This window comes from Leucoraja erinacea, chromosome 10 (assembly GCF_028641065.1).
Source record: "Leucoraja erinacea ecotype New England chromosome 10, Leri_hhj_1, whole genome shotgun sequence".
In the NCBI taxonomy this organism is placed as follows: Eukaryota; Metazoa; Chordata; class Chondrichthyes; order Rajiformes; family Rajidae; genus Leucoraja; species Leucoraja erinaceus.
Genome location: NC_073386.1, coordinates 34,591,711 through 34,617,106, shown reverse-complemented (window position 1 = coordinate 34,617,106; position 25,396 = coordinate 34,591,711). Strand labels below are relative to the sequence as shown.

At 42.8% G+C, this 25,396-nt stretch overlaps 1 protein-coding gene across 1 annotated transcript; it reads right to left on the bottom strand.

Moving 5' to 3' along the window:
- Positions 1–972: 972 nt before the first annotated feature.
- On the bottom strand, positions 973–24,505 carry LOC129701020 (uncharacterized). Its single transcript, XM_055641925.1, has 8 exons — positions 24,341–24,505; positions 21,599–21,696; positions 18,583–18,730; positions 17,575–17,713; positions 11,948–12,122; positions 2,792–3,917; positions 2,020–2,080; positions 973–1,139 (listed from the first exon to the last, which is right to left on the bottom strand). Exons 1-6 carry the CDS (start codon positions 24,348–24,350, stop codon positions 3,147–3,149), a joined length of 1,341 nt encoding a protein of 446 aa, XP_055497900.1. The 5' UTR covers positions 24,351–24,505; the 3' UTR covers positions 973–1,139; positions 2,020–2,080; positions 2,792–3,146.
- Between the last annotated feature and the right edge of the window lie 891 nt (positions 24,506–25,396).

Below are 25,396 nucleotides of genomic sequence, written 5' to 3'. Positions count from 1 at the left end.
TTGGTTAATCACGGAAGCCAAGCCAAACTGAGCTTGAAATAACGTGATATGCATTGTCCATTCGCTGGAGTGCATCTTTGCAGGGATAATTTAATAGCAAAACACTAAATCTGGACAGGTACATCGATAGAAAAGGTTTAGAGAGATATGAGCCAAATGCAGGCATGTTGGGCATCTTGACAAGTATGGCCACGTTGGACCGAAAGGTCTTTTCCACGTAGTATGATTCTATGACACTATTTACTTGCAATGCATATTATTAATCACATTAGCTCTGACTATCACTTTTTGAAATTATATTAAAAATCCTGGAGGATTCAATCGTTTCATTAAAACTTCACATATGTGGGTAAAGTTAGAATGTATCCCGTGAGCTTGAGAACCCAGCTCTAGATTTTGGCTAAATCTAAGTTCTCTTTCTTCCTATATTTTTATCTTTGGCTATCTGGAAGCTGTTTACTTCAGCAGGGATTAGCCTGATCCATCTCCATCAATGTTGGTGAATGGTCTAAGAAAGAAACCTCTATATATTTTTCTTTAAAAGGATTTGGAAAATCACACAGATATTTCTACTTCTCTATTAATTACTTGACTTTTTTATTTACCTTTCCAGAATTCTCAGACACCTCATAAAATGCAACAAAAAAATAATAATTTCCCTCTCCCCAGAAATTACAACAGGACAAAGACAAATTCTTTGGAATTTCAGGGCCACTCTTCGATTGTTGGCAGAAATCCATGTCCCAATAAAGATCCAATGTGAATGCAGAGCAATTCCCTTCAGTACTATGATTCAACACAACAAGGCTCATAAAGATTTGCAGTGGGAATAACATTGAAAGTAGAAGCATTCAGCATTATCAAGGAATTTTCTCACACGCAGTAAAACGCAGGAATTAGAAATCTAGCAATCAAGAAAATATATATATATACTATTTATATATATATATATATATATGTCATAAACTCTCATACTAATATCTAGAAATCTGAGTTGCAAAGATTTTATTGCCAGATAAAAGTGAAGCACTGCAAGCATACTGCCAGTGGGAAGTGGGCTATTTGGAGAGTATGCCAACCAGATTATTTTCTAATGAGAAGAAATAGCAATCAGGGTATTGAGTCGGTGGCTTCTTTATCTGTAACAGAATCCAATAGTGGCAGGTTAAACATTTTGGCAAAGATCCTACTACCTATCTCATATTACATCCAGTCAATAATTTACATTATTTTAGGATATGCTGACTGAACCATTCATGCTCATTTCAGTCCTGTAGGACATTTAATATGGACTGCTCACAGACTGGCATTGTTACTCCCTGTAACCTTGTGTTATGAAGCACCAGGTAAAGAACAGTAATTATTAGCCTTTCCAATTTCCTCTTCACCTCTTTCATGGAGGACACACGGCCCTCTTTGCGTTGTCTAATAGCCTCTTGCTATTTAATCTCCCCTCCCCGCACAACCCACTTCTACTTCCTCCCCAAACCCACAACCAGGCCTGTTTGGTAGACCCAATTGTTTCAGTATTCATTTGCCCCCAAAATTATTTCTTCCCAAACAGTCTTAATATATTGACTGTATCCATTTTCTCCAGTTCAGACCCTTCCCACTTACATCTGTGAGCACTCCGATAGCTTCCCACTTTGACAGTTTCCAATTTCCAGGCACTAACCAGGCTAACTTTACCATGGACGTACAATCCCTGTGCACTTCCCTTCCTCAGGGCCAAACAGTCCTCTCTACAAAAACATTCATTTGTCTTGTTGAATTCCTTCTTAACTCCACTCACTTTCTCCAGATGAAAATATATCTAAGGGAACTTCTATGGGCCCAGGCTCTGGCTCTCAGGGATATATCAAACAGTCCTTGTTTCAATCCTACTCAAGTTTCCGGCCTTGACCCATCTTTGCCTCATCTCTGCAATGGCAACTTCTCCCGCGGGAATCACGGGGTTTAAAGGACACGGAGCCAGGGCCTAACATCGCCCCGCGCGGCTTAAACGGCCACAGGACTTACCATCGCCCGCCGGGGGCTAAACATCGGAGCCCCAGTTCGCCTCGACATTGTAGTTGGACTGCTGGACCGCGGGAGAAGAACAAAGGGAAGAGATAAGACTTTGCCTTCCATCACAGTGAGGAGGTGTTGGAGATTCACTGTGATGGATGTTTATGTAAACTGTGTTAAGTGTGGGTCTTGGGTTTTTTTTGTAATGTAAAAACTATAGAAAATGAAATTTCGTTCAAACCTAGTTGTTTGAATGACAATAAAAGGCATTCCATTCCATTCTCTGCCTCTTTCTCAAAAGTCAAGTAAAGTGTTTTATTGTCATATGCCTGGAAATGGAACATCAAAATTCATACTTGCAGCGGGTGAAGATATGTCAACATAGTACTCTGTAAGACACATAATAAAGTACAAAAAACTTTTTCATTAAATGTTCATATTTGTGGAGTCGGGGGAAACCGCTGAGTGGAGTCGGGAGGTGCTGTGTGGTGCCGGGACTGGTGGCCGCTGAGTGCCCCCCCCCCCCCCCCCCCCCCCCCCACACACCTCCCCCCCCCCCACACATCCCCTCCCCCCACCCCCCCCCCCCCCTCTTCCCCCCCTTCCCCTCCCCCCCACACACCCCCTTTACCCCTCCCCGTTCCTCCCACCCGCCCACCTCCCCACATCACCCCACTCCCCCACATCACTCCACCCCAACACCACCACCCCCCCCCCCCCACCCCCCAATCCCCCCCCCTTCACCCCACCCCCCCTCCCCCCCACACCACTACATTGGACAAACCTTAAATGTTTTCGAGGGAGACTCTTGCGCCGTGTGACCTAACTTTCTCTGGAAAGGCTCGCGTTAGCACCCTGTGTTGGAGGTATATTGTTAACAGGAGACTGGGTGATACTATTCGATGTGATTGAAGGTTGGAGCTCGCCTGCTTCCTTTATCTCTCATTTTTCTCCCACCTTTTTGATGTTGAGTGAAGCTGCAAGTGTTTTTAACTGTGAAGAGGCTGGAGAGTTTTCATGTCTTGTTGTAGGTGTAGCCACTTCAGGTGGTGTTGATTGTGCTAATGTAGATGTTGTTTGAGCACCTGGGTCTATGGTTATAGATTTTGGTACATTGGCATTTGGCCTTTCCTATGAATCTATGGGTGATCAAGGTTTACATTTTGGTTTGGATTCGTGGTCTGTGTGGGCAATGGAGTCTGTACTGAGCCTCTTAGTGGAAGACAAGGATAATCTGCTTCTGGAGCAGGAACGGCAGACCCATGATTCAATCCACATGCAGGCCCTTTCTCATTTGTCTTTTCTTCCTCTGAACACTGCAATGCCTTGGCAGTGAAATGGAACAAAGTCTTATTACTGATTGTAATCTTGGTGGGAGTGGTGACACCAATATCTTTGTGTTTTGGTTTTTGTCCTCCTGCCAGGTCTTTGCAGTTTAAGGATTCTTTCATATTTCTGTTCAGGGGTAAAAATGCGCCGATAGGTGCTAGTGGGCTTCTTGGGCATATCATGCCTGGTGTAATGTTGAAAACATTTTTGATAAACTTATCTACCCTTGACAAAGATCCTGCAGATGTAACATTATTTTGTAGGTTGCTGACATCCATTTCACAAATCTGCATAATTACACTCTTTGCTGGTTGCCTTTTTACGTTCTCTCTCATCTCCAAACGTTTGGTTGTTCCATCATCTGACAATAGATATATTTGCTTATTCTGTGATTTTGTGGCTTTTCTCACTACTTTTACAGGATCTTCCAGGATCGTGTCAATGCCTCCGGACGTGCCATGTGATTTTATGGTAGATTGTGAATTTACAGAACTAAATGAATGAATCACTCCTAACTCCTTGGTTGATTGCACATCTTGATTCCAAGAATGAGGATCAAAAGGACATGATCCACTTTCAACCTGTGTAAATAAGGGTGAATATAGATTTTCAGCTGATATTGAAGGAAATTAAAGTAAAACATTCAGAAAATGACATAATGTGCTGGAATTACTCAGCGGGTCAGGCAGCATCTTTGGTGAATGTGGATAGGTCCATATCCATGTTCTCTATGGATGCTGCCTGACCTGCTGAGTTACTCCAGCACTTTGTGTCTTGTTTTGTAAACTTGCATCTGCAGTTCCTTGTTACTAAATTAAAATATCTTTTTTTTTGGGTTACACACATTTATTTTCCTCCACCAATATTTGAACCATGCAGAGTTAAGACACAGGAGCCTAGAAATTTGATAGCTTTGTGGCTTCTGCCTGGCAATTAGAGAAAAACCTAACCTTGCATTGCCAAAGAGGAAGCACATAATTATTATGCAACGGATACACCACCCGCCATACAAGTTGTTATAGGCAAAATGTGGTTTGCAATACCCAACACATGTGCGTAGCCTCATTTGCTTGGCATGTTTATTATATTTCGGAAGCAAAATGATTTCTTCTGAGCATATAGTATCAAAGCAAAGGATGATGCGTACAAACTAGCCAGAAAAAGCAGCATACCGGAGGACAGGGAGAAATTCAGAGACCAGCAGAGGAGGACGAAGGGCTTAATTAGAAAAGGAAAAATGGATTATGAAAGAAAACTGGCAGTGAACATAAAATCTGACTGCAAAAGTTTTTATAGATATGTGAAAAGAAAGAGATTAGTTAAAACAAATGTAGGTCCCTTGCAGTCAGAAACAGGTGAGTTGATCATGGGGAACCAGGATATTGCGGACCAATTGAATAACTACTTTGGTTCCGTCTTCACTAAGGAAGACATAAATGATCTGCCGGAAATAGCAGGGGCCCGCGGGTCAAAGGAGGTGGAGGAATTGAGTGAAATCCAGGTTAGTCGGGAAGTGGTGTTGGGTAAATTGAATGGATTAAAGGCCGATAAATCCCCAGGGCCAGATAGGCTGCATCCCAGAGTACTTAAGGAAGTAGCTCCAGAAATAGTGGATGCATTAGTAATAATCTTTCAAAACTCCTTAGATTCTGGAGTAGTTCCAGAGGATTGGCGGGTAGCAAACGTAACCCCATTTTTTAAGAAGGGAGGGAGAGAGAAAACGGGGAATTACAGACCAGTTAGCCTAACATCAGTAGTGGGGAAACTGCTAGAGTCAGTTATTAAAGATGGGATAGCAGCACATTTAGAAAGTGGTGAAATCATTGGACAAACTCAGCATGGATTTACGAAAGGTAAATCATGTCTGACGAATCTTATAGAATTTTTCGAGGATGTAACTAGTAGCGTGGATAGGGGAGACCAGTGGAATCTGGACTTCCAGAAGGCTTTCGACAATGTCCCACATAAGAGATTAGTATACAAACTTAATGCACATGGCATTGGGGGTTCAGTATTGATGTGGATAGAGAACTGGCTGGCAAACAGGAAGCAAAGAGCAGGAGTAAACGGGTCCTTTTCACAATGGCAGGCAGTGACTAGTGGGGTACCGCAAGGCTCAGTACTGGGACCCCAGCTATTTACAATATATATTAATGATCTGGATGAGGGAATTGAAGGCAATATCTCCAAGTTTGCGGATGACACTAAGCTGGGGGGCAGTGTTAGGTGTGAGGAGGATGCTAGGAGACTGCAAAGTGACTTGGATAGGCTGGGTGAGTGGGCAAATGTTTGGCAGATGCAGTTTAATGTGGATAAATGTGAGGTTATCCATTTTGGTGGCAAAAACGGGAAAGCAGATTATTATCTAAACGGTGGCCGATTGGGAAAGGGGGAGATGCAGCGAGACCTGGGTGTCATGGTACACCAGTCATTGAAGGTAGGCATGCAGGTGCAGCAGGCAGTAAAGAAAGCGAATGGCATGTTGGCTTTCATAGCAAGAGGATTTGAGTATAGGAGCAGGGAGGTTCTACTGCAGTTGTATAGGGTCTTGGTGAGACCACACCTGGAGTATTGCGTGCAGTTTGGTCTCCAAATCTGAGGAAGGACATTATTGCCATAGAGGGAGTGCAGAGAAGGTTCACCAGACTGATTCCTGGGATGTCAGGACTGTCTTATGAAGAAAGACTGGATAGACTTGGTTTATACTCTCTAGAGTTTAGGAGATTGAGAGGGGATCTTATAGAAACTTACAAAATTCTTAAGGGGTTGGACAGGCTAGATGCAGGAAGATTGTTTCCGATGTTGGGGAAGTCCAGGACAGGTTAAGGATAGGGGGGAAATCCTTTAAAACCGAGATGAGGGGGAACTTTTTTTCACACAGAGAGTGGTGAATCTCTGGAACTCTCTGCCACAGAGGGTAGTTGAGGCCAGTTCATTGGCTATATTTAAGAGGGAGTTAGATGTGGCCCTTGTGGAGGGGATCAGAGGGTATGGAGAAAAGGCAGGTACGGGATACTGAGTTGGATGATCAGCCATGATCATATTAAATGGCGGTGCAGGCTCGAAGGGCCGAATGGCCTACTCCTGCACCTAATTTCTATGTTTCTATATGAGCCCCATTGTCAGAAAATAAATGGGTCAAAACTTTTGGGGGCTTTTTCTGGTTGGCTGCCAGTGACTAGCAGTGCTCCGCAGGGATCGGTGCTGGGGGCACTATTCTTCACGTTGTATATTAATGATTTGGATGAGGGAAATGAAGGCTTTGTGGCCAAGTACAGATGATACAAAGATAGGTGGAGGGGCGGGTAGTGTAGACTAAGCAGCGACTCTGCAGAAGGACTTGGACAGGTTGGGAGAGTGGGTTGGAAGTGGCAGATGGAATACAGCATAGCAAAGAGTGAAGTCATGCATTTTGATAGTTGGAATAAAGGCGTAGGTTATTTTCTAAATGGGAAGAGAATTCAGAAATCAGAGGTGCAAAGGGACTTGGGAGTGCTGGTGCAGGATTCCCAAAGAGTTAATTTGCAAGTCGAATCAGTAGTAAGAAAGGCGAATGCAATGCTAACATTTAATTTGAGAGGACCATAATACAGAGAAAGGTTGAATAAGTTAGGTCTTTATTCTTTAGAGCGCAGAAGGTTAAGGGGGGACTTGATAGAGGTCTTTAAAATGATGAGAGGGATAGACAGAGTTGACGTGGATAAGCTTTTCCCATTGAGAGTAGGGAAGATTCAAACAAGAGGACATGATTTGAGAATTAAGGGACAGAAATTTAGGGGTAACATGAGGGGGGACTTCTTTACTCAGAGAGTGGTATCTGTGTGGAATGAGCTTCCAGTGGAAGTGGTGGAGGCAGGTTCAATTTTATCATTTAAAAATAAATTGGATAGGTATATGGATGGGAAAGGGATGAAGGGTTATGGTCTGAGTGCAGGTAGATGGGACTAGGGGAAAATATGTGTTCGGAATGGACTTGTAGGGCCGAGGTGGCCTGTTTCCGTGCTGTAATTGTTATATGGTTATATGGTTAATACAAAATGCTAAGACTTCATAAGTGCATTTGTGAGCAGTTTTGAGCCCCATATCTGATGACGGATGTGCTGGCATTGGAGAGGGTCCAGAGAGATTTATGAGAATGATTGGGTTAACATATGATGAGCGCTTGAAGGCATTGGGCCTGTACTCGCTGGAGTTTAGAAGGATGAGGGAGTCAATGGATATTTTTTAAATGGAGTTTGACAAATTCTTGATTGGAAAGGATGTCAGGGGTTATAGAGAGAAGGCTGGAGAATGGGGTTGAGTGGGAAAGATAGATCAGCCATGATTGAATGGCGGAGTAGACTTGATGGGCCAAATGACTCAATTCAGCTAGAATTCATGAAAATTTGTAGATCACCCTGATCTATGTTCGAAGGTACAAAATGATCTTTTGTGGCTTTGGAATTATAAACTTGCTCTCTGAAACTGTCCAAAGTTAATTTGGTGAAACCTTCGGTGAAAACAGGCCCTGCATGAATAAATGCCGTCAGAGGGATACGAGAGGGTGGGGGTGGACAACCCAACCACCTTCCCCCCCCACAATACTTTGACTGCTTACTAAACCAGTGGGCACTTGCCAAACCTGTCATTAAAGATTACACCCTAATATCACTGGGATTTTCTATGATTAGATTTCATGACATGTTTCATATTCAATAGCAATTTCATTGGCCAGGGCTAATGAAAATTGGGATCCCAATCCAAACTTTCTTGTCTGTCCACATTCAGCACACCGTGTGAAACTTGGAGACAGTGAGCAGAGGGCATCCAGATCTTAAGTTGTGCTCTTGTACTGATCATCCCATATTTGGAATAAACATTTATAGGAGGCAAAGAAGGAAGGGGAGGAGCAATGAAAGACCCTGAGATCGTCCCACCAGGAAGGTCAAAAGTCCTCTGGTTCTTCCATGAAGTCCTCTGGTTCTTCCATGAAGAGACACAGAAGCAGTTCCCCTCTACGAACAGTCCCCTCCACCTGGAGGAACATGTCCTCACCCTCAACAACTTCTCCATTGACTCTTCTCATTTTCTTCAACTCAAAGGTGTAGACATGGGCTTCACCTATACCTGCCATTTTAGTTTAGTTTAGAGATGCAGCATGAAAACAGGCCCTTCGGCTCACCGAGTCATCACCAATCACCCATTCACAATAGTTCTATGCTATCCCACTTTTTCATCCAACCTCTACACACTAGGGGCAATTTAGAGAGGCCAATTAACCTACAAACTGAACCGTCTTTGGAATGTGGGAAGAAACTGGAGTGCCCAGAGACTCTGACTCTGGGCTCATGTGGTCCGTAAGTCTTGGGATGCACTGATCATATCCCATGAAAAGTGTCCTTCTTCAAGCCCATTATTGAAAGCGAGGTTACACTAAATTCAATCCGCTATAACCGAAATACATTATAATGAGGTCAGTAATAACAAGGGTAGACTGTACTTCACTTAGGTCTCTCTTCAACCTCCGGCATTCCAGAAAAAACAATCTAAGTCTGTCCAACCTCTCCCTACTCAAGGCATCATTCTGCGCCTTTTCCAAAGCCTTCACATCCTTCCTGTGCTGTATTTTTGACCTCCCAAAGTGTAACACCTTATACTTGCTCAGATTATACGCCATCGGCCATTTCGCTGCCTATTTCTGTAGCTAATATACATCCCACTGTACATGTTGACAGTCTTTCTCATAGTCCGCAACAACTGCACAGTATTTGCGTCAAAATCATTTCTATATATATCACAAATACAGGTCCCAGCACAGATCCCTGCTGAATGCCACTGGTCACAGACCTCCCACCTGAACATTGTCCTTCCAACACAACCCTCTGCCTTCTATCAATAAGATGGTTCTAAATCTATTCAACCAAGTCATTGGTAACCCCATACATCTTAAATCTTCTGGATCAGGCTACCATGGGGACTTTATCAAATGCACGACCACAATCCATGTAGACAACATCCACCACCATACCCTCAGTGACACCTTCATCACCTCATCAAAAACTTGGTCATTAGTAAAATACAACCTGCTGACTGTCCCTAATTAACCCATTCTCTTTCAAATGGAAATAAATCCTGTCATGAAGAATCCTCTCCAATAGCTTCCGCAGTGACGTGATGCTGACCAGCCAATATTTCCTTGGATTTTCTCTACTTCTCTTTTTAAAGAAAAGATCAACATTAGCTATTCTCCAATCTTCTGAGACCTCATCTGTGGCCAGAAATAATGCAAAGATCTTCGTCAAGACTCCCATTTTCTCCTTTCTTGCCAGATAGATCCCATCAGGGCCTGTGAATTTATCAACCTTAATTATCTTCATGTGCTCCTCCTTTTTAATCTTATATCCTGCCCTTGCATGTTAGCATTCACCACACTGATCTCACTGTCCTTCATGTCCTTCTCTTTAGTGAAACCTGATGCAAAGTACTTGCTGAGTTACTCCAGCACAATGTGTCGCAGGATCTACTCAATTGAGAAGACGGAGTGTTGTGGTTCTGGCTGGAGGTCTGTCACTGGTCTGCAGGGATTAGGACCTCTGCTGTTTGCTATACATGTAAATGACTTGGTTGTTAATCGAGATGGATTGGGGAGTACGTTTGCTAACGACATCGGAATTGGAGGAGTTGCAAACAGTGAGGAATGCTGTCAGCGGGATTTAGATCAGCTATAGAAATGGCAGATGGAGTTTAACTCGAATAAGTGTGAGGTGACAGACTTTGGGTGGTTGAATGTAAGAGGAAAGTATACAGTTAATGGAAAGACCCTTAACAGCATTAAAGTGCAAAGAGATCTTGGAATCCAAGTTCATAGGTCATTGAAGGTGGCAGCACAAGTAGATAGGGTGGTAAAGAAGGGATATGGTATGCTTGCCTTCTTTGCTAGGGGCATTGAGAGTAACGGTCAGGAATTCATGATGCGGCTCAATAGGACCTTTGTAAGCCGCATTTGGAGTATTGGTCACCCATTTACAGGAAAGACGTGGAGGTTTTGGAGAGGGTGCAGAGGAGGTTTACCAGAATGTGCCTGGATTAGAGGTGGTGGAGAGGGTGGTGGGGGCATGGAATGTATTGTCAGAGGTGGTGGTGGTGGCAGACATTAAAGTGGCATTTAAGGGTATAAATGCAGGAATAGCAAGATGGATTCAACAGTGGCTGAATGGAAGAAGCCAGAGGGTAATGGTGGATGGCTGTTTATCGGGTTGGAGGCAGGTGACTAGTGGGGTGCCTCAGGGATCTGTGTTGGGTCCTTTGTTGTTTGTCATGTACATCAATGACCTGGATGAAGGTGTGGTAAATTGGATTGGTAAGTATGCAGATGATACCAAGATAGGGGGTGTTGTGGATAATGAAGAGGATTTCCAAAGTCTACAGTGATTTAGGCCATTTGGAAAAATGGGCTGAAAGATGGCAGATGGAGTTTAATGCTGATAAATGTGAGGTGCTACACCTTGGCAGGACAAATCAAAATAGGACGTACATGGTAAATGGTAGGGAATTGAAGAATACAGTTGAACAGAGGGATCTGGGTATAACCGTGCATAGTTCCTTGAAGGTGGAATCTCATATAAATAGGGTGGTAAAGAAAGCTTTTGGTATGCTAGCCTTTATAAATCAGAGCATTGAGTATAGAAGCTGGGATGTAATGTTAAAATTGTACAAGGAATTGGTGAGACCAAATCTGGAGTATGGTGTACAATTTTGGTTGCCCAATTATAGGAAGGATGTCAACAAAATAGAGAGAGTACAGAGGAGATTTACTAGAATGTTGCCTGGGTTTCAACAACTAAGTTACAGAGATAGGTTGAATAAGTTAGGTCTTTATTCTCTGGAGCACAGAAGGTTAAGGGGGGACTTGATAGAGGTCTTTAAAATGATGAGAGGGATAGACAGAGTTGATGTGGACAAGCTTTTCCCTTTGAGAATAGGGAAGATTCAAACGAGAGGACATGACTTCAGAATTAAGGGACAGAAGTTTAGGGGTAATATGAGGGGGAACTTCTTTACTCAGAGAGTGGTAGCGGTGTGGAATGAGCTTCCAGTGGAAGTGGTGGAGGCAGGTTCATTGGTATAATTTAAAAATAAATTGGATAGGCATATGGATGAGAATGAATGGAGGGTTATGGTATGAGTGCAGGCAGGTGGGACTAAGGGAAAAAAAATTGTTCGGCACGGACTTGTAGGGCCGAGATGGCCTGTTTCCGTGCTGTAATTGTTATATGGTTATATGTTATATGGTTAAGAGGCTCATATAGGCACATGGAAGTACGGGGTATAGAAGGATATTGATCACACACATGCAATCAGTTTAACTTGGCATCATGTTCGGTACAAACATTGTAGGCTGCAGAGCCAGTTCCTGTGCTGTACTGTTCTATGTTCTACTGTTATGCTCATCTTGATGCCGATTATTGAAAGTCATGAGATAAGCATTACTCCATTCTGATTTCCTCCTCAGTAGTTAGAGAACAAATTATCTGCTAATCTATTTGTAACAATTTGTAAAAGTGTCCAAACACTGTCATAATCCACAATTCCTCCACTATTTAGCATCAAACCATGGGATCCAAACATTCACCTGAGGTGGAATCTCTTCTTGTGGAGAAAAGTTGATGATCTTTACATTAGATCTGGTCATTTGATCCTCAATGCTGAGAGGTATAAGTGATGATTCCACGCTCATATTTTCAGTTAATTTCTCTTGCATAAATTCATACTTTATGGAATGCTTTCTGCTGTCAATACATCTCTCTCTGTAAAATAAGATACTGGTTAACAGCTTTTCCCCAAAGTTTTTCAAATGTCATGTCTTTCTTAGATATGTCTTAGTTCTGATGAACAATCCATTCAGCTTTAAACTAAATAGATATTTAAACAGACTAAGATTGGTTTAGGTAGACACAAAATGCTAGAGTAACTCAGCGGGACAGGCAGCAATTCCGGAGTGAAGGAATGGGTGATGTTTCGAGTCGAGCCCTAAAACAGTCTAAAGAAGGGTCTCGCCCCAAAACATTACCCATTCCTTCCTTCTTGGTATAATGCACAGAAGCGTCCTGAAATAGTGAAGATCAATAGACTTAAAGTGAATGAAGAACTCAGAAATGTGCATTTATAAAAAATATGAATAAATTAATGTGATTGAAAGGAAATATATTTTCCAGGTTTTGATCATTTTGTAGGAATTTGCTCTGGAACATCTTCCTTTTTTAAATAGCCCATGGACGCCAAATGGTTCCCACAGGCTGGAATGCATCCAACTACTTCAGAAAGGAAGGAGAAATGAAACAATAAACCACAGACTAATTAACCTAATAGGGCACATAAAAATAATAATGGGGCTGGTCAGTATGTACACGGATTTATGGAAATGATGTCATGTTTGACAAAGGATAGTGTTGTTGGACATAGTTTCAATGGGTTGGCAGTAGGATGGGTACCTGATAGTAAAATCAGAAGAGAGAATAACTAAAATGGAAATAGAAAATAGGGATTAGGTGATGGGATGTTTAGAAAGGTAGCAATTGTGCAGCAATGCCAGAGATAACAATGACAAGTATTTGGGAAGGGGCCAAGTGTACAAATATAAGAGTGCATAAGAAAATAAGAAAATGGTGGGTATAATTTATGAGCACACTAAATGTAGCTAAACTGTAGGATAGAGCATAATTTATCAAGTACAGGTCCACCACTGATTTTCCAGCACCCTTGATTCCACAGACATTCGGGATTATCCATTTTGCTGGACCAACAGAGGGCACAGTGTCCAAGAGGAGTCGAACGTTACTGAAATGGTCTGCTGAGGCCGCCGACTGGCTATGATACCGGCTGCAAAATTGGCATCAGAAATCAGCTCTGGGAATGAATCTGCTGCCTCCGGCCAGGCGAGTTCCAGAGCACCGTCCACAGGGGACAGATTCGACCCGCCAATCAGCCGCGGAAGTCCTGATGAGGTTGAGATTGATCGGCTCATCCGGCCTAGGTGGGTACCGCATTTTCAGGGGAACTTCCAGGGGGAATTTCAAGCCCGCTCTCGTAATTTTGTCCAGTTTAAAGGAGGTGCCGGAAAATCTATGGCGGACCTGTAATGCGGGCATGTAAGAAAGCTACCGTAATAATCATGTGTGATTAAATCATTGTGTAGATTAGCTACATGAAATGAGCAAGGATAGCCTTAGATTTGAGTTTATAGATTGTTTCGTGGATGGTTTCCTAGAGCAATATACCACAACCCAGAGTGGAGGGTTACTTTTGAAATGTTATCATGTAATGAGATTGGATTAATAAAGATCTGATAGCAAAGAACCTCCAAGAAAAAAAAGTATTCATAGCATGGTAGAATTTCAAAATACAGTTGAGTGAGAAATTTGAGTTTAAAACTGTTGCTTTCGGCATAATTAAATAATTACAGTGCTTAGGAGTATGGATTTGGCTGAAGTGGACAAAACTAGATTAAACAGTAAAATGATAAATTAGCCGTGACAGACGTTTAAGGATTTATTTCATACATTTTAGAAAAAATATAAGTGAGTGCAGCTCATGGGTTAAAGGCTGACACATTTCTTCATTTATTTATATATTATTTATTATCTATGTGTATTGTTTTTACGGTTTTTAATGCTGCTGCAAGTTCTGTTATCGATACATATGACAATTAAACAATTTTGACTTGAATCCCTGCACCTGATGGACTGAGGTCCAGTTTTAAAGAAAATGGCTACTTGGAAAATGGCAAATGAATGCCACAATTCAAAAGAGGAAGGAGACAGAAAGCAGGAAATTATAATGATTCTTTGGATTCACCCAAATGAGTAGTGAGGAAGTGAGGAATGGGGGCTCAATTATTGAGTTTATTCAAGACAGAGATCAATAGTTTTTAATTTCTTAAGAGATACGGGCTTTCTAGATTGGGGTTAACAAACGTAGTCATGGGAGTCTGCCATGGAAGGAAGAAGGGAAAACTGGAAGGCCACTGGAAACAAATCTGAGGGTATAACAGATCTTAGAATTCGCAAATAACGCAATTTTCAGAAACTCTACAACTCTTGAGCGAAAAGGGAACAATTTGCCCGAGAAGAAATTAGCTCAAGCAAACCATTTGGGGGGACACGTTGTGTGGTAAATGGAAAGGGCCATGAGCCCTGCTTCCAGCACTCCCTGTATAGTGCCTAACTTGTAGATGTTCCTTGGGATTTCATTAAATTATGAAAATCACATCACGTGTCTCTTTCTGTTCAGCGCTTCCAATTAAATATTTGACATAGGCCGGAAATGTTGTCATTTGGTACAATGGTTTTAACTTTCTGTAATTTGGATGCACCACTATATGCTTATTAGAAAACCAGAAGCAATGGAGCTAATGGCCACTGATAAAACACCAGGTGGGGCCACCAGCAATGGCTGCCTCGCCAACTGTCTGTCTGTCCTTTCTTCTTTTTGTTATTTTTTAGTATGTGTTAAAAAGTACGTTTTAGTTTTCCTTGGTGTCTTTTCTGTGGGGGGGTGGGGAGGGGAGGGGGTTGCGGGAAACTTTTTTGTCAATCTGTTACCTCGACGGAGATGAGATTTATTTCCGTATCGTATCTCATTCCACACTGCGGCCTAACATCGTGGAGATGGCGGCCTTTCCTGGGGCCCGACCCAACGCTCCAAACCGCAGGAGTCTGCGGGACTGTAACATCGCGGAACTTACGATCCCTTTGCTGGGGATCGACGTTCCAGCCGTGGGGCCTGTGCACTTTAACATTCTGAAGCCCACAGTCTCTGATAAGAAGAGGCCGACTCGGGAGCTCCATCCCGCGGAGAGAGTTTCAACGGCACGACGCGAGAGTTTCGATCACCTCGACGGGGGTTTTGTTCGTCGGCTGCGGGATCTTTGATCGCCCCGACTGCAGATGGTTTGTATCGTCCGCGGGAGAATCACGAGGAGGAGGATTGAACCTTATTGCCTTTCATCACAGTGAGGAATGTGGAATCCATTGTGATGGATGTTTATGTTAACTTTTATGTGGTTGTGTGTCTTGGTGCTTTTCACTTAGTACGGATGTATGGTAACTCAAATTTCACTGTACCTTAATTGGTACATGTGACAATAAACTGACCTTGAAACCTTGATACACAAAACACAGATACACAAATACCATTGTACCAGTGTTTTCCCCTCCAGGTATTCAATTACTCCCACTCTTGGCTGGGATAGTTATTGCCCATAACAGCTTGATTTAAGAATGTATGATAATATCTGAATCCCTTGTATTTCCTCGTGATAGAGAAAATTGCTATTGCCAGAAGCAGAGAACACCTTTTGGGTACCATTCACACAAACATACCAAAATAGCTGTTGTGGGTGGAGAGGAAAGAATAAAGATAACATAAGGAAAGCACTTCTCAACAGACAACTGGCATGTCACTATGGCCTGGAACCGCAGCAAAATGTGAATGGTGGGAATTCTTCATATCTTAATTAATAGTATAGCAACCAAAAGCATTTAGCATTTTCCTGTAGAACGGCGCAACTTGTTAACGGTGTTCTTGGCCTGCAGAATTATGTTCAGATAATAAATATTTGTTTCAGTAGCAGGAGGAAAAAAAGGTGTTGCTGTCCTTATTTGATGGCCGTGGGCTTTGAAGCAAATTCCAATCCCCAGATGGCAGGTTTTAAGGTAGAGCAGTTAGTTAATTATCCTAACACAGAAATCTGGAGGGCAACTTGGATTGGAATGCCAACTGACCCTCCAGCCATAAGATAAATTTAGTTTAGTTTAGTTTATAGATAGAGTGTGGAAACAGGCCCTTCAGTCTACTGAGTCCACGCTGACCAATGTGTTCAAGAAGGAACTGCAGATGCTGGAAAATCGAAGGTACACAAAATTGCTGGAGAAACTCAGCGGGTGCAGCAGCATCTATGGAGCGAAGGAAATAGGCAACGTTTTGGGCCGAAACCCTTCTTCAGACTGATGGGGGTGGGGGGGGAGAAGGAGGGAAAAGGGGAGGAGGAGGTGCCCGAGGGCGGGCGGATACGAGGGTGGGAGGAGACAGCTCAAGGGTTAAGGAAGGGGAGGAGACAGTAAGGGCTAGCAAAATTGGGAGAATTCAATGTTAATGCCATCCGGACGCAAGGTCCCCAGGCGGAATATGAGGTGCTGTTCCTCCAATTTCCGCTGTTGCTCACTCTGGCAATGGAAGAGACCCAGGACAGAGAGGTCGGATTGGGAATGGGAGGGGGAGTTGAAGTGCTGAGCCACCGGGTGGTCAGGTTGGTTATTGCGGACTGAGCGGAGGTGTTCGGCGAAACGATCGCCCAACCTACGCTTAGTCTCCCCGATGTAAATCAGCTGACACCTAGAGCAGAGGATGCAGTAGATGAGGTTGGAGGAGATGCAAGTGAATCTTTGTCGCACCTGGAATGACTGCTTGGGTCCTTGAATGGAGTCGAGGAGGGAGGTGAAGGGACAGGTGTTGCATTTCTTGCGGTTGCAACGGAAAGTACACGGGGAGGGGGTTGTGCGGGAGGGAAGGGAAGAATTGACAAGGGAGTTGCGGAGGGAGCGGTCTTTGCGGAAGGCAGACATGGGGGGAGATGGGAAGATGTGGCGAGTGGTGGGGTCACGTTGGAGGTGGCGGAAATGGCGGAGGATTATGTGTTGTATTTGCTGGCTGGTGGGGTGAAAGGTGAGGACCAGAGGGACTCTGCCCTTGTTGCGAGTGCGGGGATGGGGAGAGAGAGAGCAGTGTTACGGGGTATGGATGAGGCCCTGTTGTGAGCTTCATCTATGGTGGTGGAGGGGAATCCCCGTTCCCTGTAGAACGAGGACATTTCTGATGCCCTGGTATGGAATGTCTCATCCTGGGACTAGATGCGGCGTAGGCGGAGGAATTGGGAGTAGGGGATGGAGTCACGCTGACCAATGATCACCCATACACTAGTTCTGTCCTACACACTAGAGTCAATTTACAGAAGCCAATGGCTTATAAGCCTTCACGTCTTTGGGATGTGGGAGGAAACCAAAGCACCTGGGAAACCACATGGTCACAGGGAGAATGTACAAAGTGCGTACAGACAGCAGCCATAGTCAGGATGGAACCCGGGTCTCTGGTGCTGTATGGCAGCAACTCTACCACTGGGCCACTGTGCCGCCCTGTAATATGGTTGCACACAGTAAAGTAGAAATATTGGCATGGTGCACATCAATTAAATGTTGAACTTACTTTCCACTTTCCACGAGAATGGATTCTGTTAATCGATGACCGTTTATGCCAACCCAGATTTTATTTGGCTTTTGCAGCTGCTGCGCAACTAGTTTTCCAACTCCACCATGAATACTGTACATTTTGCCACTGGGAATACCTATAAAACAGAGTTAAGCAACACATTCATACTCTCCAGGTTTTGTTTTGTTCAACTAAGTTACACTTTTTACTTCATCAAATAAAAGTGTTCACATGGACAGTGCAGGAGTGGTTCACCTTTCCTTAGTGCTCTTACAATAATGGAATACCACAATTAATGGGCTATGAATCTTGCCAGTGAGGACACACTTTTGTCCTTTTGCCTCTCTCAGATTCGGGTACAAATGTAAGATTGTAATCAAAATGATCTGACAGAAGTCAAAGTGGAAAAATATTAATGTCCCTCAAAGGTTAGAGTTAATTTAAGCAAGGTCTGCTCTGGGGCAATGTACAGTAGATCGAGCTAATCGTGCTCCATCAGTTGTCGTTTGGTCAATGTTTCATACAAATATATTTCATTAAAATGCCTGGGCAGCTCCACGGCAGAAGATTTGACATCAATAGTCATAATCACGTTATAATCTAGTAGAAAGAATCAGACATAATCAATTCTGGAATCATACAGAATGAATCACCTGTCAGCCCGTCTACTGCCTACCGAGGAATATCAGTAATTAAAGTTGGAAGAATATAATCAACCTTGGGTTTATTTGCATTATTCTCTTCTGAACCATACCAGCTCTCCAGTTCCATTTGTTGTATGACTGCCAGCATGCAATTTTCAGGCGCATAGCACAACATTGGCATTTTGCACTCACGCCATCCATTTTGACAGTGGAACTTTTGCCTCATCGTGCTTATCATCTGCTTTAGTTATCTTCCGCAGAAGCTTGTGGCTTTACATGAGTTCAGTCGTGTCAATGAAATGCAAAACCAAATGCAACATCAATTAAAAATGGAGCTGCTGACAGCCTTGTTCCCACTTACCAGTGAAGGCACTGATGGGTGTTTGTTGATTCACACTGTTGATGCCTGTAATTGAGTACCAGTGTGATTTGTCATTATAGATTTGAGAAGCACCAGAAGTAGATTGGTTCTCACGTAGGAGCTGCTGCAGATGAGGAATCATCTCAACCTATGAACAAATTCAACACTACATTAACTCACTGCTTTTGAAACTATCAAGCTGGTGGTGTCATCAAGCAACTTATATAGAAACATAGAAAATAGGTGCAGGAGTAGGCCATTCGGCCCTTCGAGCCTGCACCGCCATTCAATATGACCATGGCTGATCATCCAACTCAGTATCCTGTACCTGCCTTCTCTCCATACCCCCTGATCCCTTTAGCCACAAGGGCCACATCTAACTCCCTCTTAAATATAGCCAATGAACTGGCCTCAACTACCTTCTGCGGCAGAGAATTCCAGAGATTCACCACTCTCTGTGTGAAAAAAGTTTTCCTCATCGCGGTCCTAAAAGATTTCCCCCTTATCCTTAAACTGTGACCCCTTGTTCTGGACTTCCCCAACATCGGGAACAATCTTCCTACATCTAGCCTGTCCAACCCCTTAAGAATTTTGTAAGTTTCTATAAGATCCCCCCTCAATTCTAGCGAGTACAAACCAAGCCTATCCAGTCTTTCTTCATATGAAAGTTCTGACATCCCAGGAATCAGTCTGGTGAACCTTCTCTGTACTCCCTGTATGGCAAGAATGTCTTTCCTCAGATTAGGAGACCAAAAGGCAGGGCAGGAGTTATGCATTGCATTATGCTGAAAATATACATGAAAGAATGGTAGCTCAAGGTAATAACTACCAAGGCTTGGTTTTTATTAATTTTGAAGTCCCATACATATAGCCATAAAATGATGAGAAACCATAAAAACCTTAAAATCAATGCAGAAAAAAATGGATTACAGCTGGAATATTTTGGAAATAAAATTAGCATTGTAAGGACAAACGTCAAAGTGCAATCTCCATAGTCTAACCCCAATTTCTAAATATGTCAATTGCCAAATGTGATTGTGCATATTCCAAACTCTTGCCTGAGTATTTGGTGGCCAAACCTAATCTCATGACAACACAACATTGGACAGGAGGTGTGGAATAAGTGGGAAGTCCTCCGGGGATGCTGGAGAAATACCATTTTTTTTGCATTTAACCAGGTTCTGCATGGTAGGCTGCTCTGGAAGGTGAGATCCCATGGAATCCAAGGAGAGATAGCTGACTGGATGATGGTGGAAGGTTGCTTTTCGGACTGGAGGCCTAAGACTAATGGTGTGCATTAGGGTTTAGTGCTGGGCCCATTGCTGTTTATCATCTAATGATTTGGATGAGAACGTGCAAAGCATAATTAGCAAGTTTGCAGATGACACTAAAGTGGGTGGTGTTGCAGAAAGTGAAGTTGGTTCTCAAAAATTGTAGCAGGATCTTGATTCGTTGGTCAGGTGGGGTGAGGAATGATTGATGGAATTTAATATAGATAAATGCAAAGTGGCGCATTTTGGGCAGTTTAACAAGGGCAGGAGCTATGCATTGAATGGCAGGGCTCTGGTGAGTGTTGTAGTGCAGAGAGATCAAGTGGTGCCTTAAAAGTGGCATCACAAGTAGTCACGAAGACTTTTGGAACATTGCCTTTCTTCAGTCAGTGAATTGAGTCTCAATCTGAAACGTCACCCATTCCTATCTGCGTTACTCCAGCTTTTTGTTTTTATTACGTATAGAAGTTGAGAGGTCATGTTATTATTGTACAAGACAATGGTGAGGCCACATTTAGAGTATTGTGTTCAGTTATGGTCACCATGTTATAGGAAAGACATGGTTAAGCAGAGACAGCTCACTCCGCAACACTTTGGTTCACTCGTCCCTTTCCACCCAAACCACCCCGTCCCCAGGTACTTTCCCTTGCAACCGCAAGACTTGCAACACCTGTCCCTATACCTCCACCGTCGTCTCCATCCAGGGACCCCAGCAGTCCTTCTAAGTAAGACCTAGGTTAACATGCACCTCCTCTAACCTCATCTACTGCATCTGGTGTTCCCGATGTGGCCTCATGTACATCGATGAGACCAAAGGTAGACTCGGTGACGAATTCACTGAACACTTGCACTCAGTCTGCCAAGGCCTACGTGATATCCCAGTTGCTAACCATTTCAACTCCCCCTCATTCCCACATTGATGTTCGTGGCCTGGGCCTCCTCCTTTGCCAGATCCAAAGTGGTGGAACAGCACCTCATATTCTGCCTGGGTAGCTTACAACCCAACAGTATGAACATTAAACTCTCCAATTTTAGATAAACCCTACTCCCCCCCCTTTATCCCCCCAAACCCACCCCCTTCCCCCCATTGTGCCCACCTGGACTCACACCTGTTTCTCCCCTCTCCCCCTCGCTTCTCCTGCCAATTTCTGCCCTCTGGCTTTACAATCCACATCTCTTCAACATCTGCATTTGTCACACATCTTCCTTCCTTTCTTATCTTTGGCCTTTTTTCCCAACCAGCTGCCCATCAAAACCCCCCTTTCCTGCCTGTGTCGACCTGTTGCCTGCTGAGAAGTCCTGCATCTCCCCTTTTACAGTTTTCTTCTTCTCCCCCCACCCCCACCCCCCCCCCCCCCCCCCGCCCTAAAATCAGTCTGAATAAGGGTTTCGACTCGAAATGTCACCTATCCATGTTCTGCCTAACCTGCTGAGTTACTCCAGATTTTTTGTCCAAAAATATGTGAAAACATTTTTTACAGCTCAGCCAGGATGATTTTGAGAGCACATCACCATTTGCCTCTTCCCTTTCACTCCACTGCATCAAATTCAACCCAACATTCAATGGGATCATACCAATATTCTAGGATGCTGAATTGCTACAGGTCTTAAATGCAAATCATACATTGGTATTATTGAGTAATAAATGTTACAATTAATTGTCATCCTCGAAGGCTTGCAAAATATTTGAATGAGTTTAAAGAAAAACTGCAAGGATAGTGAGTGAAAGTAAAATGCTAATTCACCTTTTGGGTCCATTTAGGTTCTTTAAAGAATGCTGTAGGTTGTACTCTTGCTTTATCTCTGTAATTGATGAAACTGGCTGCCATCTTCTGGTTCCTCCCTAGAGCAAAATCTCAGCAAAATAAGTCTTCCAGGATGCAAGAGATATTTATTTAAACAGAAAATCTGTCTTTTGCATCAACTGTAATATTGACCTCCCCGAGGTAAACAAGCAAAGATCTTGCGGCAGTCTGTAAATATGAACAGGGTGATTCTGCATGCGTCTGCTGCATCTGCTCTTGAGATGAAGATACTCATTTTGACATTTAAGATTTAACTTTAGGAAGCGTAGTTCCCCTCTGGAGACAGGGAGATCAAGAAACGGGAGAGAGGTGTCCTTGGGTGGAACGGTTAGTTTCCATTCTCGGACATCTGAGATGTTCTCTTTTTTTTAGTTTTCCATTCTAGAACACTTGACAAGTCCTCTTTCATTTATTCATGTTCATAAGTCATAGGAGCAAAATTAGGCCAGTTGGCCCATTGAGTCTACTCTACAATGAATTCCACAGATTCACCACCTCTAAAGAAAATATTTCTCATCTCTTTTCCAAAGGTATGTCCAGAAGGTTGTGCCTTCTGGTCCTCAACTCTCCCACTAGTGGAAACATCCTCTCCACATCCACTCTATCCAGGCCTTCCATTATTTGGTAAGTTTCACGATTTCTAGAGCCACTCCCTTAAGTACCTTGGGATGTGGACCATCAGGCCCTGGGGATTTATCAGCCTTCAGTCCCATCAGTCTACCCAACATAATTTCCTGCTTAGTGTACATTTCCTTCAGTTCCTCCATCACCCTATATTCTCTGGCCACTAGTACATCAGGGAGATTGTTTGTGTCTTCCTTAGTGAAGACGGATCCAAAGTACCTGTTCAACTTGTCTGCCATTTCCTTGTTCCCCATAATAAATCTTCCTGTTTCAATCCTCTGGCTTCCCGCTCATCTTTGCTATGTTATACTTCTTCTCTTTTATTTTTATACTGTCCCTGACTTCCTTTGTCAGCCACGGTCACTCCTTACTCGCATTGAAATCTGTCTTCCTCTTTGGAATGAACTGATCCTGCACCTTATGTATTATTCCCAGAAATACCTGCCATTGTTGTTCCACTGTCATCTCTGCTAGGGTATCTATCCAGACAACTTTGGCCAGTTCCTCCCTCATGGCTCTATAGTCCCCTTTGTTTAATTGTAATACTGGCACTTTTAATTTTCCCTTCTCCCTCTCAAATTGTAGATTAAAACTTATATTATGGTCACTACCTCCTAATGGCTCCTTTACCTCGAGTTCTCTTATCAAATCATTACACAATACTAAATCCAGTATTGCCTTCTATTTGTTAGGCACCAGTACAAGCTGCTCTAAGAATCCATCATGGAGGCACTCCACAAACTCCCTTTATTGGGGTCCAGTACCAACCTGATTCTCCTATTCTACCTGCATGTCCAGTACCAACCTGATTCTCCCAGTCTACCTGCACAGTCCTCTCAAAATGAATGCTAACATTTTATATGCCTTCCTTACTATCGATCTAACCTTCCAGAGCAGCCAACCATGCAGAACCTTATTGAATGCCTAACTGAAATTCATATGTACAACATCTACAGCTTTGCTCTCATGTGACCTTTTTGATCACATCTTCAAAAACTTGATCATATTCGCGAGACATGACCTCCCACGTACAAAACAATGCTGGCTATCCCTAATCAGCCCTCATCCATCTAAATGCATGTACACCATAATCCCTAAGAAAACTCTCAAGTAACTTTCCGACCACAGATGTTAGGATCAACAAAAGGGACCACCTTAGTTTCCATTTAGTACTTCGAATCACATCCTGGCTTTCTTCTGCAAGATGATGTAGTATCAATGTGCATGCTTGTTCTCAGTGTCTCAGTCAATCAGGATAAATGAATCATTGTGCATGATAAACATTTTCACTGTACCTCAGTATGCATGACAATAATAACCCAATACAAATAGCATTCAAGAAGCTTATTTTCATTTCCTCGTTAAACATTTTCAATGTGCACAGTTCCATGGACTTACTCTTTGCATCCGAGGCAAATTAGGACCACTACCTTTACTGGCAGTTACATTCTTCAGGGTCTTACACCACATACAAAATGCCCTACTTTTTGAGGCACATAACCTTGGGAGTTGGTAGGTTTGTGGTGGATGTCAGTCTATAGTCTGTCCATCTCTGACAGCAGGGTGCAAACTACGTTTACTAAAGAACGAGAACATAGAGACATACAGCATTGAAACAGGCTCTTTAGCCCAACTTGGCCACACCGACCAATATGCCCCATATACATTAGTTCCACCTGCTTATGCACCACAGTTCTGCCCAAATAGATCAATAAAACACAAGGACATATTTATGTTGAAGTAGTTAGACTAGGAATGTGTCAGATTTTATTCTGGCCTTTGATGAATTTGTTGCCACTGTCAAAGTAGTGATTGGGACACTTCCATTCATTTATTTTTCCCAAACTAGGGAACATAAAATAAATCAGTGCCGATTGACTGTTGATGAGTATCCAAACATTCCTCATGAAAATTGCGCATAGGTAGGCCAAGGACTGATTGGGGCTCACAACTTCTCCAATTTGAATGTTTAACATCAAAATCCAGACAAAGAATATTGACAAATTGTTAAAACTTTTACCATTTTAGCCTTACTTTATGGCCTACAGGTTATCTTACCTGAGAACATTCAGTTAAAATCTTCTCGGAATAAATGTCCAAATCCCTGATGCATTTAGTAGCATTTGTCATTTCTGTTGAAACAGATAGAAATTAAATCATAATAAGAAATTACATTGAATAACATGTTGTTCAATAATAATTAGATGAAAGTACCCTAATTGTATGCCCTAATCTATCCATCTATATCATATCATATCCTTATTAAAAGTCTGATCTTGTATGTGTGTATATGTGTGTGTGTATATGTGGTTGGCTTTACATCTTCACAAAAACATTACGCGGTAACGATTACATATTCCGATTAACAATTTTCCCCTTGAGGCAGAGAGCACCTTCACTGAACATTTTATGCTTTACTTCTCTACTTATTCTCGACTCGTTACCGGTTAAAAGTTTTAAAAAAAATCAAAAGACTTTGAATTTGAAATGACCAGCTTCAACTGATGACGTCACAATGGTTCGGCTAGCAGTGATCAGGGGGACCACACCTTCAGTGGGGGCTACGGGTAGGGAACGGGTCCGTTGGAGGAACAGACCCAACGGGTCTGCACTTGGTCTAGTATATGTTACTAAAACACTCATCTTGTTTGTTTCTGTGTGTGTGTGTGTGTGTGTGTGTGTGTGTGTGTGTGTGTGTGTGTGTGTGTGTGTGTGTGTGTGTGTGTGTGTGTGTGTGTGTGTGTGTGTGTGTGTGTGTGTGTGTGTGTGTGTGTGTGTGTGTGTGTGTGTGTGTGTGTGTGTGTGTTCCCAGAACTACGCCAAAATGGTACACAATAGCGCTACAATTTTTTGACCATCTTACACACAATTGTCTTGTGGTGTATTTTTTTTTAATATCAAGTTTCGTTCACATTGATGTTTTATTTTACAAGTTATTCACATTTTTAACTTTACAAAACCCCACTTTGAGAAAAATAACTTGAACACTGCAGTGGCAGTTACAGCTATGACGTCACAATGGGATTGTAGCCATGCCCACTGCAATGTTGCAAATCCCAGGACACTGAGTCCTGGCAGCAAGTGGAAGAGCAATTGGATTTTTTTTAAAGTTTA

Bases quoted from the DNA above. Each gene is read 5' to 3' on its own strand.
- LOC129701020 (XM_055641925.1), bottom strand. The intron at 12,123-17,574 runs GTAAGTTCAACA...CTTATTTTACAG, and splicing joins ATTCTCGTGGAAAGTGGAAA to AGAGAGATGTATTGACAGCA. The intron at 3,918-11,947 runs GTGAATGTTTGG...TTATTTACACAG, and splicing joins AAGAAGAGATTCCACCTCAG to GTTGAAAGTGGATCATGTCC.